This window comes from Ceratotherium simum, chromosome 7 (genome assembly GCF_057802395.1).
Source record: "Ceratotherium simum simum isolate JZ-2026a chromosome 7, ASM5780239v1, whole genome shotgun sequence".
Lineage (NCBI taxonomy): Eukaryota > Metazoa > Chordata > Mammalia > Perissodactyla > Rhinocerotidae > Ceratotherium > Ceratotherium simum.
In genome coordinates this window covers 17,716,815-17,732,833 of record NC_141906.1, presented here as the reverse complement: position 1 = coordinate 17,732,833, position 16,019 = coordinate 17,716,815, and the positions used below count along the sequence as shown (strand labels likewise).

At 47.9% G+C, this 16,019-nt stretch overlaps 1 protein-coding gene across 11 annotated transcripts in view; it reads left to right on the top strand.

Annotated features, from left to right (window-relative positions):
- Positions 1-16,019, top strand: part of MICAL2 (microtubule associated monooxygenase, calponin and LIM domain containing 2) — a 223,622-nt gene that overhangs the window by 77,324 nt on the left and 130,279 nt on the right. For 10 of the 11 annotated variants that reach the window (XM_087433207.1, XM_087433205.1, XM_087433201.1 and 7 more), the window contains 3 exons: positions 7,700-7,907; positions 11,278-11,394; positions 12,768-12,869. In XM_087433207.1, the coding sequence (XP_087289333.1) occupies positions 7,700-7,907; positions 11,278-11,394; positions 12,768-12,869 (427 nt within the window). Of the gene's footprint in view, positions 1-7,699; positions 7,908-11,277; positions 11,406-12,767; positions 12,870-16,019 lie in introns of those variants that run through there. The other variant, XM_087433206.1, reaches the window with a different exon arrangement.

Below are 16,019 nucleotides of genomic sequence, written 5' to 3'. Positions count from 1 at the left end.
GGGGGATGTCAGTAGGCGAATGGTTATAAAAGTCCGGGAGTTTTGGGGTTGGGGATGATTTTGAGCATCACCAGCATGTAGATGGTATTTAAAGCCATAGAAGGAGACTATGTCAAGTAAAGGTGAAGAAGGGCAGAGGACCGAGTCCAAGCCCTGGGCACTCCCAAGAGTAGAGGTCAGGAAGACCAGGGGAACCAGAAAAGGCACCTGAGCATCTGTGGTCAACGCAGAGGGAGGAGATTCAAGAGAGTGGATCGACTGTTTCAAATGCCAACGCCACTGGTTTCTTCGCCTCTAGTTTTTCTCTCTTCTTACCATCTTTGTTATTGCTCTGGAACCAATTGTCCTAAACTAACACTTTCATTCTACTCCAAACCTATAATAGCCACAGGGGGAAAAGCGTCCAAACCCTTTGGCCTGACATCCTAGACCCTCCAGGAGCTGGCTCCCTCTCCCTCTCCTGCCTGGTTTCGCCTTCCCCGCCATTCCTCAGCACCAGGCTCACTTCAGCTCAGCCCGGGCACCCCACTCCCTCCAAACCACCTCTCTCTTTCTCAGCCTGGACCTCTGCGTGCCATTTCTTCTGTATCTCCAAATCCTCAGCCTCAGTTCTCCACTCAGGGGCCGTCTCCTGGAGTGACCCTTTCTTGACCCAAATCACCAATATCCCTTCAACAAATTTCTATAGTAGTTGCAGGTAGTCCCAAACAATCTAGCATTTGTGGTCTTGGTGTTGGTTTTTTTTTTCTCTAGTCCCCAACCAGACAGCCTCCTGATGTTTGGGAACATGAGCCTTCTCTTGCATCCTCTGCAATCCCACAAAGTGATCTCAATGGTCCTTACATGTCTTAGCTGAGGAGGGAATATATTAATACTCTAACGCATGATGCCCCAGGGAAACCTGGATCAGTTAATACAGGATCGTAACTTCAAGCATGGACTCTGGGATCAGAGGTTAGTTCTCACTCTGGTTCTATGACCACAGTGAAGTCATTTAACTTTCCCAAACTCCAGTTTTCTCATCTGCCGAATGGCGATGAATATGCCTAATTCAGGATGATTGTAGGAATGAAGTGAGAAGCATTTCTTACAAAGTACTTAGCACAGTTCTTGCACATTATAAGCAGGCAGTAAGTGGGAGCTCTGATTTTTATTATTGCTATTATGAATACTATTATTACTATTGCTCTTCTCAGTATGCGATGTGCGGGCACCACCAAAGACGAGACGGAGTTGGCACTCTTGATTATGCACTTTGACATCTGAAGTGAGAAGAGTCGTGGGCTCACTAGCTGCTGGTCTCTCCCACTGGTGGGGGGTTGGGCTGGGGGTGACACACACCCCCTGACTTCAGGGAACTCATGCCTTAGGTGGGGCGATGCCGTGAGGTACAAACAGCACTCGGAGGCAGGAAGCACAACCTTGAGGACTGTACTTATAACTTCCAAACCAGGGGTCAAATATGAGCATACGTACAAGGCCAAGGGGCAGAATGTTTGCACATGAAACCGTCCCTGAAATTGGGGTTACAGCTCACAGTTGCTCATAAGAAGAGAGCACCAGCTCGGGCTGGAAGGGAAGGACAGAGAAGAATGGAATGTTTTTCAGAGGAATTCGTATTATTTTTTGAGAGTAGGCGTGGAGAACAGGATATCTTTTCCCATTTCCTTTCTGTAAACTTCTGAGGTTCGTAAATGGTGTTAATTTAGACTCAGGAATAACTGGGTGTGACTGAGATTCAGGAGAGTCCGCCCAGGGCAGGATCGTGTCAGGTCAGATGAGATTATGCTCCTCACCCAGCGTGGCCCTTGAAGTCCTTGTGAAGAGCCCCTGTCTGGCCACTCCCCGTCACAAAGACTTCTAGAATTTTAGGTGGCTGCATTTCTTGTGAGCCCGCCTGAGCGCTGCCCTACAGGATGGGGCTGTGCGGCCAGGCCCCCCGTCATAGCCCCCCGTCCTAGCCCCCCGTCCTAGCATGTGGGTGGCACCTTGGATTTTTAAGCTCTCCGTCCTGTGATTCTGAAGCGAGCTGTTTTCACTTGTGGTAGCCCAGTAACAGTCAGGGCCTTCCTGCCTGGGTTTAGGTAAGCGGCTCGTCCTCAGAGCCAGTGAGGCTGGGGACCACACCAGGAAGTGCGGTGGCACGTCCCCGGAACCTGAGCGCTGCCGTGGGGAGCTGGCCTGCAGGTCAGCCTGCCGGAAGGGCGGCTGCTACCAGGGAGACAGCACCATGCGTGACCTCGCATTGCATGGCTCGCCACCAGGGCCACCGGCTCTCCAGAGGCAGGTGTGCACCGTCCATGCCCAAAACCCCCTTGCTGTGGCATCTGCCAGAGTGGCTTCCTGAGACTTGCACGGGCTCTAGCTCCATCCCGCCCGTAAATTTCCACCCCAGGGAGGCACTCAAAGCCCAGCCTAGACCAGGCTTAGCTCTCCGTGCGGAGGCCCTGTGCACTCAGCTGAAACCCAGCTCCATTCAGGAGGCGGAGGTGTGCTGGGTGCAGGGAAGGAGCGAAAAATCGATGCGTTTCATCCTGACCACGCCCTTGGGCTCAGGCTTTGCTGTCAAACAAGCCACTCAGAGCACAGGCCTTGGACCCACACTGCCTCGGTTCGTAGCCAAGCCTGACCACTCACTCATTATGTGACCAACCTTGGAGAAATTTCTTACTCTCTTTTGCCTCCATTTCTTAGCTCAAAAATGGGATAATAGGGGTACCTGGAGCAAGTTGCTTAACTTTTCTATGAGTCAGTTTCTCATTTATATAAAGCGGAGATGATGAAGACATTACCTCATAGGGCAGTCGGAAGGATGAAATACATACAGTGATTAGGACAGTGCCTGGCAAGTAGAAAGTGCTGGGCACCGCACAGCTTAGATACTATAATCCTCCTTTCACTGAGGTACAGAGCCCAAGTCAGCAAGCTGCTGCCTCCAGGGCTGGCTTTCTGCTCCCCTCCTCACTGGAATGTCCACACACACAGCTCCCAAGGAAACTGGAGGCAGAACTCGGAAGCGGAAATCAAGTCTTCAGACTGCTAACCCCTGGCTTAGCCCCTGGTCCCCTCAGCAGCTCCCTCTGGGGGCTGAATCCCTTAGCATTCTTGGCACAGTCCCAGCACACCCACCGCTTGTGGGTTGGAAGATGCACTGTGTCATCAAGAAGTGGGTAGTGCTCGTGGGACTCCCCTGGGATGGCACGGGGTCCCGTGTGGCCTGGGGCTGCCCCAGCCCTGAGCCGTGACTGTGGGCGAGTCCCCTCCTCCCCTCTCCCCACCCCTCGATAAATAGAGAGCTGATTTTTCCATGTGGTGTTTGTCTCGCTCCCCGAATGTGGAGACCTGAGCGTTGCCAAGCTTATCTATATCATGGGCTTCCTGCTGGTGTTGGATCTGCTCTGCTTCCCACTGCGTAATAAATTTATGTCGCCTGAGCACACAGATCTGCTGACGTCCGTGATGCTGGTGGCCTTGGCAGACCCCAGCTCCCCCAGCCTGGGTGGGAAATACAGACATAAACCCCGGCTGGCGTGAACTGAACATCCCGGTTATCGATGGAGAGCCAGAACTGGGTGGGCGGTGAGGGTGTGGGAAGTTCATTCATCCATCAACTGTTTATTGAGGCCTCCTGTGTGCCAGGCCTTGTCCTGGGCTCTGAGCATACAGACATGCAGAGGACACGGGGACAGTTTCTGAGGAGCAGTCATGCTGGCCTGGGAATTGGATGCAGATAATTGTAAGATGCGGAACCTAGTTCCGGGGTAGCACTGAGAACAGAGCCTATGGGAGGAATGTCCAGTCTAATTTGGGGCTTGAGAAAGGCGTTGTGGCTGAGTGTTAATGAAAAGTTCTCTTTCCTTAACAATATGTCCCCAGCAGTGATAGCCCAGATGGGTCTGGGAAATGTGGAGAGTTCCTTTGTGCTGAGTTGTCACAACCCTTTGCATCCATGGTCTGTTTGCAGCACGCCCGACATCCAGAGCGTCAACTGTGGGCATGCTGGGGAAGCCCTCTTGTCTCCTGTTCCTCTGCCCAGGCGCGCAGCAGCCGTGGTTTTCTGTCTCTTGTCAGAACTCTGAGTTCCCATGTTAATCATAACAAGCGTGTTCCGAGAGGAACCAGCCTGGCCCCTGCCAACAGCCATCTCTCCTGTCTTGATAACATCTGCACCAAATTTTCTCCCTTTATATAATTAGGCCCGTTGGTATTTGCTTTGACTTTAGATTATGGTATGACTGGCGTCTCTGAAATTTCAGGCCCAAAGTATGTGCTGGGGCCCAGGGTAGTGGGAAAGCTTTCACGGATGGGATTGCAGGTTTAGCTGGGAGGGTCAGAAACAGTACCTGGACTACTGTTTGCCTGAAAATGCACAGCAGCCCCACCATGGGTGGGAAAGGGATCTCCCGCCTTGCCTGGGAGCAGTGCTGGGTCAGGCCTGGAGGATGGAAGGATGCAGGAGGGCTCCCTCCTTCCCTTCCTGCCCTTCTTCACCCCACATCCTCCCACCCCCGCTCCATCCCTGGCCCTGGAGTGACAGAGCTCGGCAAACAGGAAAAGATGCACTAACTGCAAAGAAATGCAATGAATCCAGACTTAACCCCAAAGCCAACCTCAGAGTGTCGGTTGGGAGTCTTGCTTTGAAATGCCCGTCATGGTCTGGCTATGTCCGAGCTGGAGGAGCTGTTTGGGGTGTGAGATAAGAAGTGGAGCTGGGCTTGGGGGAGTTGGTTCCCTTCTCAGTCAGCTCCATCCAGAAAGCAAGAGAAAGGATTTGCCCACCCGCTCCCTGCATCTCTGGAGTGAGTTGTATCTCAGCAGTGACTTCACTTCCCCTACTGGGGTTTCCACTAACTCTCTGGAAGGCTCCAGCCAGTAAACCACGCTGATTGCGATGTGGGAGCTTCTGATATGCTTGTTTGCACTTTCCCTTTGGGATCCTGGAGGCCCCAGAAGAGTGATAACCGGATGATAGACTATTTGCTAGGGGAAGGGGAATGCATTTTTTTAAGATAAGGTTTGATCCCGAGCAGGAGGGAAGTTTCCAGACACCTCTGCAATGTCAGCAGTGAGATGTGGGTGCAGATCTCCTTCCCTACTGCCTTGTTGGGGTATCCTCGGTTATGTAGACCCCCCAGGTGAACTCTTGCCTCCTAGGAGGTGCCTAGGTGTCGGGCAGGGTGCTGTGCTGGGGTGTCTGTGACTCTCAGCCAGAATCCTGCCCTTTTCCTCTGTCCTTAAACAGTATTGGCGCTCCTCAGACGACTTTATTTGAATAAAGGGCTTTTGCCCAGTATAACTAGCTGGGTCATTATGTGTCTTCCCTTCTCTCCTGAACGGCTGTAGCTTCCTTGGGGAAGGACCCTGGTCTTCTTCAACACTGCAGTATCCATTAAGACCTAGTGTGGGGCTTGTACAGAATTCTGTTTTGTCACCTCTGTCCACCACGGCCCCAGGGCCTACGAGACCAAGACCATATTCCTTTGCCTGTCACTTAAGACGGCATCAGGCTCTAGATTAACTCGCATCTCTTTTCTCTTCCCTTCCGCTCAAGAATCCTTCTCTCCCTCCACCTTGAACTTCTTTCCCTTTCTCTTTGAATGGGCCATCCCCTCTACCGAAATGTTCTTTCTTCTTCTTATTCCTGGCAAACCGGAAGCAGTACAGCATGGTAGGCTCTGGAGTGAGACCACCCAGGTTTGAATCCTGGCTCTGCCCCTGTCAATCTGTAAAACCATGGGCCAAATACTTAGCTGCTTTGTGCCTTAGTTTTCCCATCTGTGAAATGGGGACAATAATAGTTCCTTCCTTTGTTGTGAGGATTAAGAGCTAAAACACATAAAGCACTTAGATCAGTATCTGGCACATAGTACATGCTCAACAAATGTGGGCTGTGATGATGGTGGTGATGATCGTGGTGGTGGTGATGATGATGGTGATGATGATGATAAAGATGGTGGTGGTGGTGTTGGTGATGACGATAATTTTTAAAGTCTTTCTCTGTTAAGTCTTTTCCAGTTTACCAGGCAGGATTAGCTTTTCCCTTTCTGGGCTCTATATAGAACTAACCACATGAGGTTCTAGTTATTTATTTCACAAGTCTGAATTTACCACTAGACTGAGAGTTCCTAGGACTGGGTCTTGGCAATAAGAATAACAATGTCTAGGCCAGCGTGTGCCAAACTTGGTACCATATGCTTTTTTTTTCCTCATACAATTATTTTATTAAGATATAATTCACATACTGTAACATTCACTTTTGTAAAGTATAAATATCAGTAGTTTTAGAATATTCTCAAAGTTGTACAACCACCACCACTATCTAATTCTAGAACATTTTATCCCCATAAAAAGAAACCCCGTACCCCTCAGCCGTCACTTCCCAATCTCCCCTCCCCCATTCCCCTGCAACAACTAATCTACTTTCTGTCTCTATGGATTTGCCTATTCTGGACATTTCATGTAAATGAAATCATACACTATGTGTCTTTTTGTGTCTGGTTTCTTTTGTTTAGCATAATGTTTTCAAGGTTCATCCATTTATCAGCAATTCATTTCTTTTTATAGCTGAATAACATTCCATTGCATGGATATACCACATTTTGTTTATTCATCAATTAATGGACATTTGGGTTGTTTCTATTTTTTGGTTATTATGAATCAGCCTGTTATGAACATTTGTGTACAAATTTTTGTGTGGACATATGTTTTCATTTCTCTTAGGTATATACCTAGGAGTAGAAAAGCTGGGTCATATGGTAACTCTATGTTTAACTTTTTAAGGAAAGACCAAACTGTTCCAAAGCATCTGAGTCATTTTATTCCCACCAACAAGGTATAAGGTTCCAATATCTCCACATCCTCGCCAACACTTGTTTTTGTATGCATTTTTGGTTATAGTCATCCTAGTGGGTATGAGGTGGTGTCTTATTGTGGCTTTGATTTGCATTTCCTTGATGGCTAATGATGTCGAGCATCTTTTCACGTACTTATTGGCCATTTGTATATCTTCTTTGAAGAAATGTCTGTTCAGCTCATCTGCCCATTCTTTACTTGGGTAATTTGTCTTTTTATTGTTGAGTCATAAAATTCTTTATCTATTTTGGATGCTAGTCTCTTATTAGAAATATGATTTGCAGATATTTTCTCCCATCTGTGGATTATGTTTTCACTTTCTTGATAGTGGCCTTTAAAGCACAAAAGTTTTTAATTTTGATAAAGTCCAATTTATCTCTCTCTTCTTTTGTTGCCTACGCTTTTGATATCGTATCTAAGAAACCATTGCCTAATCCAAGGTCACGAAGATGTACCATAAGATTTTTCAAAGCAATCTTATTTTCAATAACCCTATGAGGAAAGAGTAATAGACCCATTTCACAGATGAGGAAGCTAAGAGGTCAAATGCTGGGATTTAAGCCTAGTTGAGTCGGACTTTGAACCTCACGTGTGTCTCACTGTGCCTCCCCCCAAGTCTCTTAACCTCTGGTCCCTTATAGGGCTTGGCACAGTGCCTGGTGCCTGGTAGACCCACAGGTAATGCACATTGGATGGGTGAATGGAAGGTCCTAATGGGTGCTCGGTTTGCACTTGCTGGTTGATTTGGGTGAACTGGAGTTTGCTCCTCAGTTATGCTGCTGACTTGGGGTTTGTGTCTGCAATGCCAGAGGTCACTGAGTGTCTCTCTCCTCTCTCGCCTCCATAGTGTCTCATCATTGGGGGAGGACCATGTGGTTTGCGCACTGCCATTGAACTTGCCTACCTGGGGGCCAAAGTGGTCGTGGTGGAGAAGAGGGACACCTTCTCCCGGAACAATGTGCTGCACCTCTGGCCTTTCACCATCCATGACCTGCGGGGCCTGGGAGCCAAGAAGTTCTACGGGAAGTTCTGTGCCGGCTCCATCGACCACATCAGTGAGTGGAGACAGTGGTGGCACCCCGTGTGAGGAGGGGGCTGACCCTGGGTGGGGCACATCCCTCCACATCGAGGAGCCCCCAGGATGTTCCATCTTGCAAGTCCCTGGGGGCTTCACTCATCCAATGGGCAGACATTCAGTGAAGGGCCTGCCTGGTGCCTGGTGCCTGGTGCCTCGTGCCAGGCCTGTGCTCTGCCCCGCTAGGCTATAAGCACCGTGAGGTCAGGGACTGTGGCATGTCCTGTTCACCAGAGTGTCTCCAGGGTGTAAAAGAGTGGTTGACACATAGTGGATGCTCAATAAACTTCTGTTGAATGAACGAATGAATGAAATATAGAAAATAGAGTCAGAAGTCACCTAGTCTGCACTCTCAGAGAACTCACCGAGATATGGTCAAGAATAAAGTGTGCTTTAATATAGTAGTCAGACTTGCTAGATGAGTGCAGAAGAGGGAGCCACACAAAACCATTGAATGGGCCAGGTGGTCTAGGGCCTCTGGGGCAAAGGAGTTGGATGTTATATTGCCGGTTCTGGGGAGCCACAGCAGGCTTCAGAACAGAGGAATGACACAATTGACAGATCCTGTACCAAGTTTCCTTGAACTCTAAAAAGAGAGAAGGCATCATGACGGGGGTTCATCTGGATGGAGAAGGAGGGGCAATAGAGAACGTGGATTTCAGGTCCTGGCTATCCCTGAATGCTGAGGTAGGGCCAGGTGAGCACCGAGGCCCTCCTGCTCTGACGTTATTCACGCCTGGGTCTCTGAGGCAAGATCTGTGCAGACAGGCTGTGGGAGAACAGCCTCCCTCCTCAGGCTTTGCAGGGACGAGGTCATTAGCCGATTTATATTTAGCAACCGTGACCCATAAAAGCCGGGGAGGTTAATACTGTGGGGAGACTTCAAGGGTTTGAACAGATTTGGGTCAAAATCTGTCTTGTCTATTTTCTGTGTGACTTGGGTCAAATTCCTTACCTTCTTCAAGCCCCAGTTTTGTTTCCCATAAACATGATTAATGCCCGCCACCCTGGCCTGCTGAGAGGATTAAATGAGGTCAAGCTTGTAATGTGCTTATCTGTGTCTGGCGCGTAGTGGATCCTCAGGACACACTGTGCATCCAGTGGTGTACAGTGAGCGAGAAGCAGCCAGGGTCCCCAAACCTCAGAATTCAGAGCTGCAGTCTCCCAACCAGGGGGTGGGAGGGGCACCCTGAGAGCCAATGCTCCTATGAGGACAAGAGGTGATGGGAAAAGGGTGTGGGGTTTGGGTGGGAATGACTGGAGAGGATTAATAACCACATAGGGCGTAATTTAGTCAGAACAGGAGAACTTACCAGCAGTGGCCCCAGAGTTTATTCCCACCCAGGGGTGAGAAAATTCCAGGAGAGAAATCTGGATTTGCCCAGAAAGCTGCAGTGTCAGCGTTCAGGATATTCCCTACCACCCACAGAAGGATGTATGTTCATTACCGATTTAGAACGACACCTTGAGCACCACTTTCTCACCAAGACCTCCTGAGAGGCAGGGCTGGGCATCAGGAGGCCTTATGAGGGCCCCAGGGCTGTTGGGCTGCCTTCCTGGCCAGGAGCCCCTCTCTGCCCCATTCACAGGGTCCCCCTGTAACCTCTAGTCCTTGGCAATATCCCAGTGTGCAAAAACACTGGCGGGACTCTGGAACTGAGATTCAAACCTTCAGAGTGATCATTGTCAAGGGCAGCTCCAACACCTGTGAGAAGGGAGCAGGGAGAATTTATCAAGCACCTACTGTGTGCTGGAACCAGATAGACTAGGAACCTTGAAACTATGAGGAGAGGCCAGGCCCCACCAAGGCCTGCTTCCAGGCAGGAGGTGGATTGGATTCTTTAAGCCCAGCTGATTGGCTTCCTTTCAGAGTGCCCATGGTCTTCTCCAGCCTGGCCCAGCTTTGTCCTGGTCCTCAGCATTGCTCAACAGTTCTCAACTTGTCCCGTGTCAGCATCGTCCTCCAGTTCCTGCCATGCTGTTCCAAACCTCCATCACAACCTCCTCGTTCTTAGCAGATGGCCTCCCTCCTATGCTCTGGGGACGAGAAGCTCTGGCAGGCACTCCCCACCAGCCCCCTCGCCTTCGTCCTGCTCCGCCCCACCCACATACCCTTTCCTTCCTCTCACCCCCAAGTCAGAGGCAGAGCTGGCACCTCCTCTGCAACTCTAGGTTCTCTTGGTGTCCTTCCCTCCTTTTCACCTGCCCCTTACCTCACGCTGCCCCTCCTGTCTCTGGCATTATGTTTCTTTACTTCAAAGTATTTGTTCTAGAAAGAGGAGATGTAGACTTTGTCTGTACTTTCCATTCATGCTTCCTTCTATTGTGGTCTGATTTCTGCCCCACCACTGTGCTAAAGAGATTTTCACCAGGGTCTCCAGAAGCTTCCTAACTCCCAGGTGCACTGGCCTCCTGGAGTCTTCATCTTTCCTCATCTCTCCGTGGGATTTGGTGTTCTTGGTCCCTCCTCTCTTGGCTTCCAGGACTGCGACTCAGGCTCTGTTCTGTCACTCTCCTGCCCTCCAACTCCCATGCCCTGCTTTATTCTGTTCACCTGTGTTTCCTCCATTAGAGGGTGTGTTCCACATCTCCCAGGCCTAGCATGGCACCTGGCACATTGTAGATGTTCGATAAGTGTTAAATGAACAAAGCCCGCGAAATACAGAGGGACCCACAGAAAGTTGCACACTTTGCACTCTGCAGAAAAGTATTTGGAGGCATACCCAGTTGTGGTGAATGGTAGGGGACAATATAGAGAAACAAGGTGACACTCATTGGGAGAATTCGAGAGAGTGGGTAGGAGGTGGAAAACCACGAGCCCAGCTTTGTGGGGAGATTCCCCACCCCACCTCTTCCCCTGGATGAGAGTGTGGGCACAGTCTCCCCGAGAATGGGTCATTTGATCCCTGACTTTACTTATGGCTCTTTACTCTCTCTTTGCTTAGTCCTCTTTCCATCTTTATCTTATCAAACCCACAGCCCAGCTCAGGAAGGAGGCAGGAAAGAAAGAGCCTCCATCATTATAGCATTCTCTAACAGCTGGAGCACAGTCTTGGAATCAGACAGGTCTGGGTCCACATTCTAGTTTTGCCGCTATGTGACCTTGAGCAAGTCACTTAGCCTCATTGAGCCTCAATCTCTCATCTATAAAATGAGAATAAGTAATCCCAAAGGGCCACTGTAAGCATTAAATGAGAAAACGCCAAGAGTGCTTGGCACATGAATAGCGCTCAATAATGATCATTATTGTATTTTGCTTGCTCAGAGATCACTGAATGGTGATCATATGGTATTCTGTATAGAGGAGACACTCAGACATTGCTGCTGACAGTTCCCTTCCTTTCTAACAGGTATTCGTCAGTTGCAGCTCATCCTATTCAAGGTAGCCCTGATATTGGGAGTTGAAATCCATGTGAATGTGGAGTTCGTGAAGGTTCTTGAGCCTCCTGAAGATCAAGAAAATCAAAGTACAGTATAATTTTGCTTTTCTGTCTAGAAATCAGATATTGCAAAATGGAAATCACATTTGCAGCTCTCAGAGGGTGTTTCTGTAAGAGTTATTCTTATTGGGAGCTGTTTGGCATAATTCCATCAAAGGATATTTTACCTTTTTTGACACTTGCTGTCACTTCAGATTTGCTCTTCAGCTCCCAGGGGATTTATTATTAAGCCAATAAACCTGTAATTTGGTTACTCTGTCACTAGGAGGCGGTACTTTGACAAATGAAGTCTAATCAGTAAGTAGGATGAAAGACATAGATTTGGTTATCTGATAGAGTTCATTCACATGCTGTTCCAGCTGTGTGTACCCACGTAGACATGTGGATCCACTTGTTGTACCTGTACGATATTTTAAAATCCAATAAAGTTGCTGGAGCATATATGAAATAAATGCTCAAAATATTATTTAGTATATAATATTTTTAGGCTTTATCAAAGTATAATTTACAAACCATAAAATTCACCCATTGTGGGTATGTCCTACTTAGTAATTTTTCTCTTTTTCCTTTCAGTATGTTTACGTAAATTCTGCTCTTTTATACACACCGTGGTCAGAGAGTTTGTTCATGATGCTTCTGCATCTTATTATCCAAATCTTCTGCTCCTTGGGCACGGCTTTTACTTTTGGTCTAGCTTAGTGTCAAAGACCTTATAGCTTCACACGCAAGTTATACCTCTGATTTTTCCTATCCTCTGCCCACAATATTGAGAATTTAGGGAAATTGTTAGTTGGCTTTTGAGCAGGACAGCATCCGTTATTTAACTTTCAGAGACTTGTGTGTGCTTAACCTGTCCCAGACCTCTAGTGGACATTAAATCCTAATTATGGGTAACCAGCAAGGTTTCACCTGAAAATGGTTTCATAAAAGACTGTATACTGCACAACAGAACATTTTGAACAGAATGAAGTAGGAATTCAAACTGGTTTCATTACACCCTGAACATTCTTTTGGGTCTGTTTAGCAATGGGAGGACAGTGAGGAATGTGGAGGAATGTGAAGAGAGCATGGTGGAATCTGTTGAGAAAAATAAGATGCAAGAGAGACTGGTTTGAGAATCACTGAGGACAGACTCTCAGCCTTTGTAGAAACCTGTAAAGTGAGGCATGGAGTTGGCGCTGCTGGTTTACCTGGTCCTGGATTGAACTGAAACTAAAGCCAGAAGGACTGCAGATTCCAGTGTGAATCTGGACAGCTCCGGGTCTTTCCTCTGGAGTCTCTGTCTGGGGTGCCTATACCTGGTGGCATTGCCTATTTCTCACGGCCAGCACAGAGGGGGTATATTCCCTCCCTCCTCCTGCTTCTCTCTGCCAACTCATGTCATTTTTCTGTCCTGGTAGAAATTGGCTGGCGGGCAGAATTTCTTCCTGCGGACCACTCTCTGTCGGAGTTTGAGTTTGACGTCATCATTGGCGCTGATGGCCGCAGGAACACCCTGGAAGGTGAAGACTCTTCTTGGGGCTGAGGATGGGGGGATGGGAGAGGGAGGGGGTGTATCAGAAAGGGGATGAAGAAGGGAGGGCAAGACGGCAGGTGCCATAGCTGGGTGGGGGTCTTGATAGAAGAGCAGACCACCTCTCGTGCCTGAAGCTGAGTGTTCAGAACAGCCATTTAATTCCCTCTGAATCTCTGTTTTCCCAACTGTAAATGTGGATAATAGAACTCTCTCAGAGCATTATTACAAGGGCTGGGAAAGCACTCATATGTAAAAATGCTTTAGAAATGTCAAGTGCCTGAAAATTAAAAGAAAAAATGAACCTATATTTATCGAGCAGCTGCCAATGTGCAAGCCATGGTGCTGAGCACTTTCGTACTTACTTCATCTAGCTGAGATAACCATTTTTTATACTATTAGTGGTATTAGTTTACTGTCAAGTATAATACTACAGAAGGAGGAGAGCATCTGTTTTCAGAGATTTCAAGCACACTCACTGCTGGGCAGTATGATAAGTTTTGCCCAAACTGTCAAGGTGCAAAACCATGCTTCTCCGAGTTCTGTGTTTGGAAGCACATGTTGTCTTGGGGTAGGATCTAGTCAGGTTGAGAGAGGAAACCCATTGCCAGGAAATGCCTTCAGTCACCTCCACCCCAGCCCCAAGATTAGTTGGTGCACAGGTTGTAGTAATTTGCATTAACTGTACTAATTTGAGACCAGGGGTTGTGGACAGAGTGGTCCCACGTGGCATCTCATAGACTGGGGACAAGTCTGCCTTCCGAGCTTGCCCTGCTGCAGGGCTGTAGGCTGTGGGTGTCTGCCTGGGAGGACACCTTCTCTGAGGAGAGAACACACTCCCTGAAATAAGGCAGATCTTAGAGAATTCAGGATGTGTGGTCCGCCCAGCCAAGCCCCTTCCCACCTGCTCTGCAACCAGCGCTCCTTTCCTCTTTCCTCCCTTCCATACCTACTCCACCCCCCCTGCAATCAATAACCAATGTCTGAGAAAGAAGGTTTAAGCTGCCAACCAGAATGTTTTGCTGTTGGAGTTTATGGGGCCATTTTGATGGTTTGGGAAAACTGTAAATCTGAATATTTGAAAATCCAGGATCCATGCTCGGTTTGAGTATAGTTTGGCATTTTGTGAAGATGAAAAGAAGGGTGGGGAAGAGGAGCAGCTTAGGACCAAGTAAGTAGACTAGAGCAAGGTTTCTCAATGGGCACTACTGACATTTGGGGCCATTCTTTATCCTGAGAGTTGTCCTGTGCCTTGTAGGATGCTTTTCAGCATCTCTGGCCTCCTCCCACTAGACACCAGTAGCACCCCCAGTTGTGGCAACCAGAAATGTCTCCACGCTTTGCCAGATGCCCCTTGGGGGGCTAAATCACCCTGGTTAAGAAATACTAGAGATTAATAACCATTTCTGACCATTTAGACAAAGGTGTAATGAAGAACAAATTAAAGGAGAGGGTATTAAATAGAAACCCAGGATTTTTAGTTAAAGGGATTTTTGACGAAGAAGTTTGAGAATCAGCATGAGGCTTGAGTGTACGATGGGCGAATGGGAGGGGAATTCCCAAAGGTGGCTGCAGACAGAGGTTCTGTCCAGCGACCCGGCCAGTGTGATGAGTGCCTTGAGTTAAGCTGAGTCAACAGCAGTGTCTGGGGCAGAAGGAAACTTCAGGACTACAGGACTAGTCAGATGCTATAAAGAAAGGGGACTAGGAAGATGGTCCATTGGAATGTGACCACCTACTTGTGATCCTTTCTGTACCTGCCTGTCATATTGTGATTTATAAGACATGTATATTTAGTCTTTGTCCCCTTTCTGGCACAGAGCTCCCCAAAACCCTTGGAATTTCCTGAGTAATAAGAGCAATGGGAGCATCTTTTGTTTCACTATTTAGTCTCTTGTCCTCTGTTCCTGAAATTGTTTCAGAGCCATAAAGGTGAAATGAGTGCCTTGTTATTCATAACAAGTCCCTTTGCATCACAACTGAGTTTATGTTAATGAGGTGTATTTTAGAAATCTCTTCAAGATGGGGGAGACTGGTTGTCAGGAGAGCCAATCATGCGACTAGAGGGTTGGAACTTGCAGCCCCACCCCCTGACCTCCTGGGAGGGGACAGGGGCTAAAGATTGAGTTCAATCATCAATGGCCAGTGATTCAGTCAATCTTGCCTAAGAAATGAAGCCTCTATGACAACTGGAAAAGAGAGGGGTCGGTGAGCTTCCAGGTTGGTGAACACGTGGAGATTTGGGGAGAGTGGCATGATTGGAGAGGGCATGGAAGCTCGGTGCCCCTTCCCCATGCCTTGCCCTATGCATCTCTCCATCTGGCTGTTCCTGAGTTATCTAGTAAGTAAAATGTTTCTCTGAGTTCTCTGAGCTGCTCTAGCAAATTAATTGAACCCGCGAAGGGGGTCCTTAGAACCTCTAATTTATAGGTGGTCGGTCAGAAGCACAGGTGACAACATGGTCATGGAAGTAGGGCCAGTCTTGTGGGACTGTGGGATCTGATGCTATCTCCAGGTAGATAGCATCAGAATTGAGTTGAATTGTAGGACACCCAGCTGGTGTCCTAGAATTGCTTATTGCTGCGGAGAGGAAATCCCACATTGTAATTGCATGCAGAATTCTTACCACCATTAAAAAACAATTTTAATGTAAACCATTGAAAAGTGTAAGAACTCTGAGGAATCATTGTACCAAATTAATTGCAAGTTAGAGTTCCGTCTAGTCATTAGACATTTATTGAGTGTGTACGAAGTGCCAGTCACTGTGGACTGGAGATAGAAAATTTGTTTAAATTCCTGTTCTGTAGGAATTCAATCTCATAATCCTACTTTACAAAGGGAAAAAAAAATCATGAAAAATGCTATAAAGTAGTTTTTATTGTATAAATTCAAGGTGTATGTGGGTCTTTCATGAGTTCCTAGTAATGCATCTTTAAAAGCATGAGCCCTGTGACTGCCTGTTGGAGAAGATGTCTTTAGCCTTGTTTGTCGAAGCCTAACCAGGATAACTGGTCCTATGGATTGTGGAAAAGGAAAGAGTCCCACTGACTTAGAAAGGCTGCTGACCTGTTTCTTCCTCGGGTACAGACTTTGGCCTCTCTGCCTCCCCGTGTTCTCTAGAGATCTAGAATTCTGGTTT